This window comes from Mus caroli, chromosome 8 (genome assembly GCF_900094665.2).
Source record: "Mus caroli chromosome 8, CAROLI_EIJ_v1.1, whole genome shotgun sequence".
In the NCBI taxonomy this organism is placed as follows: Eukaryota; Metazoa; Chordata; class Mammalia; order Rodentia; family Muridae; genus Mus; species Mus caroli.
Window position 1 is genome coordinate 47,435,422 of NC_034577.1, and position 1,364 is coordinate 47,436,785.

Here is a 1,364-nt window from a genome sequence, read left to right on the forward strand (position 1 = left end):
CTATCAGAGAAGGCCTCCTCAGAAAAAGATCTTCTTAACTCAAAAATTGATAAATGTGAAAACTCTGATGATGAACTGAATTTTAACAAAAATCACTCAGATAGAGGAGTTGCCCATTACTTTAATGAGAATTGGTCCTCTTGTGAATCTCCCGCTTCACCTATAGTCNCCACTTCGGGAGGTGCTACTCATAGGGACACAGGGCTAAGCAAGTTAGAATTTGAGATTAAGCTTCAGAGGCTGACTAATGAGCTTTGGGAACTAAAAAAGATGTTAGAAGCGGAGAAGAGTAACTCTTCTGTAGTTCACCAGGTGCCGCTAGAAAGAGTTGTGAGTCAGGCTCGTGGGAAAGGACAGAATATGTCTAATATGCTAGCCTTTCCTGTGGTCAAGGTAGTTGATCAGCAAGATACTAAGGCCAGACATTACCAGACCTTGGATTTCAAGTTGATAAAAGAGTTAAAGGCGGCTATTGTGCAATATGGTCCTTCAGCCCCATTCACTCAAACATTACTGGACACAGTTGTGGAGTCACACTTAACCCCTCAGATTGGAAGACTCTTTCCAAGGCTACCCTGTCAAGAGGAGATTTTTTGCTTTGGGATTCTGAATGGTGAGATGCCAGTAAGAAAATTGCTGCTTCTAATGCTCAGGCTGGTAACTCAGACTGGGATAACAACATGCTTTTAGGAGAGGGTCCATATGAGGGACAGACAAATCAGACTGATTTTCCCGTTGCAGTGTACGCGCAAATTGCAACAGTCACACGCCATGCTTGGGGAAGGTTGCCAGTTAAAGGAGATATTGGTAGAAGTTTAGCTAGCATTCGCCAGGGTTCTGATGAACCATATCAGGACTTTGTGGACAGGCTATTTATTTCAGCTAGTAGAATCCTTGGAAGTCCAGACACGGGTAGTCCCTTCGTTATGCAATTGGCTTATGAGAATGCTAACACAATTTGCCGAGCTGCAATTCAACCCCATAAGGGACAGACAGATTTGGCGGGATATTTCCGTCTTTGCGCAGACATCGGGCCTTCCTGCGAGTTCTCGCAGGGAACCCATGCACAAGCAATGTTCTCAAGGAAACGAGGAAATAATGCATGCTTTAAATATGGAAGTTTGGATCATTTTAGAAGTAATTGTCTTAAAAACAAGGGCGCCAAGGGTAGACAAACAGGCTGTGCCCCAGGAATATATCCCCGGTGTGGGAAGGGCCGCCACTGGGCAAAAGATTGTAAGCATAAACGAAGGGTTTTGAGCAGCCCAGTGCCGGGAAATGAGGAAAGGGGTCAGCCCCAGGCCCCGAGTTACTCAAAGAAGACAGCTTATGGGGCTATAAATCTGCTGCCCAGCCAACAAGAT

At 45.1% G+C, this 1,364-nt stretch overlaps 1 protein-coding gene across 1 annotated transcript in view; it reads left to right on the forward strand.

The window, feature by feature from the left end:
- Positions 1 to 1,364, forward strand: part of LOC110300825 (endogenous retrovirus group K member 10 Gag polyprotein-like) — a gene marked incomplete at its 3' end in the record, with an annotated part of 1,887 nt that extends 523 nt beyond the window's left edge. The window contains 2 exon segments of the mRNA XM_021171091.2: positions 1 to 544; positions 547 to 1,364. The exon segment at positions 1 to 544 is cut by the window's left edge and continues 43 nt beyond it. Of these exon segments, the coding sequence (XP_021026750.1) occupies positions 1 to 544; positions 547 to 1,364 (1,362 nt within the window).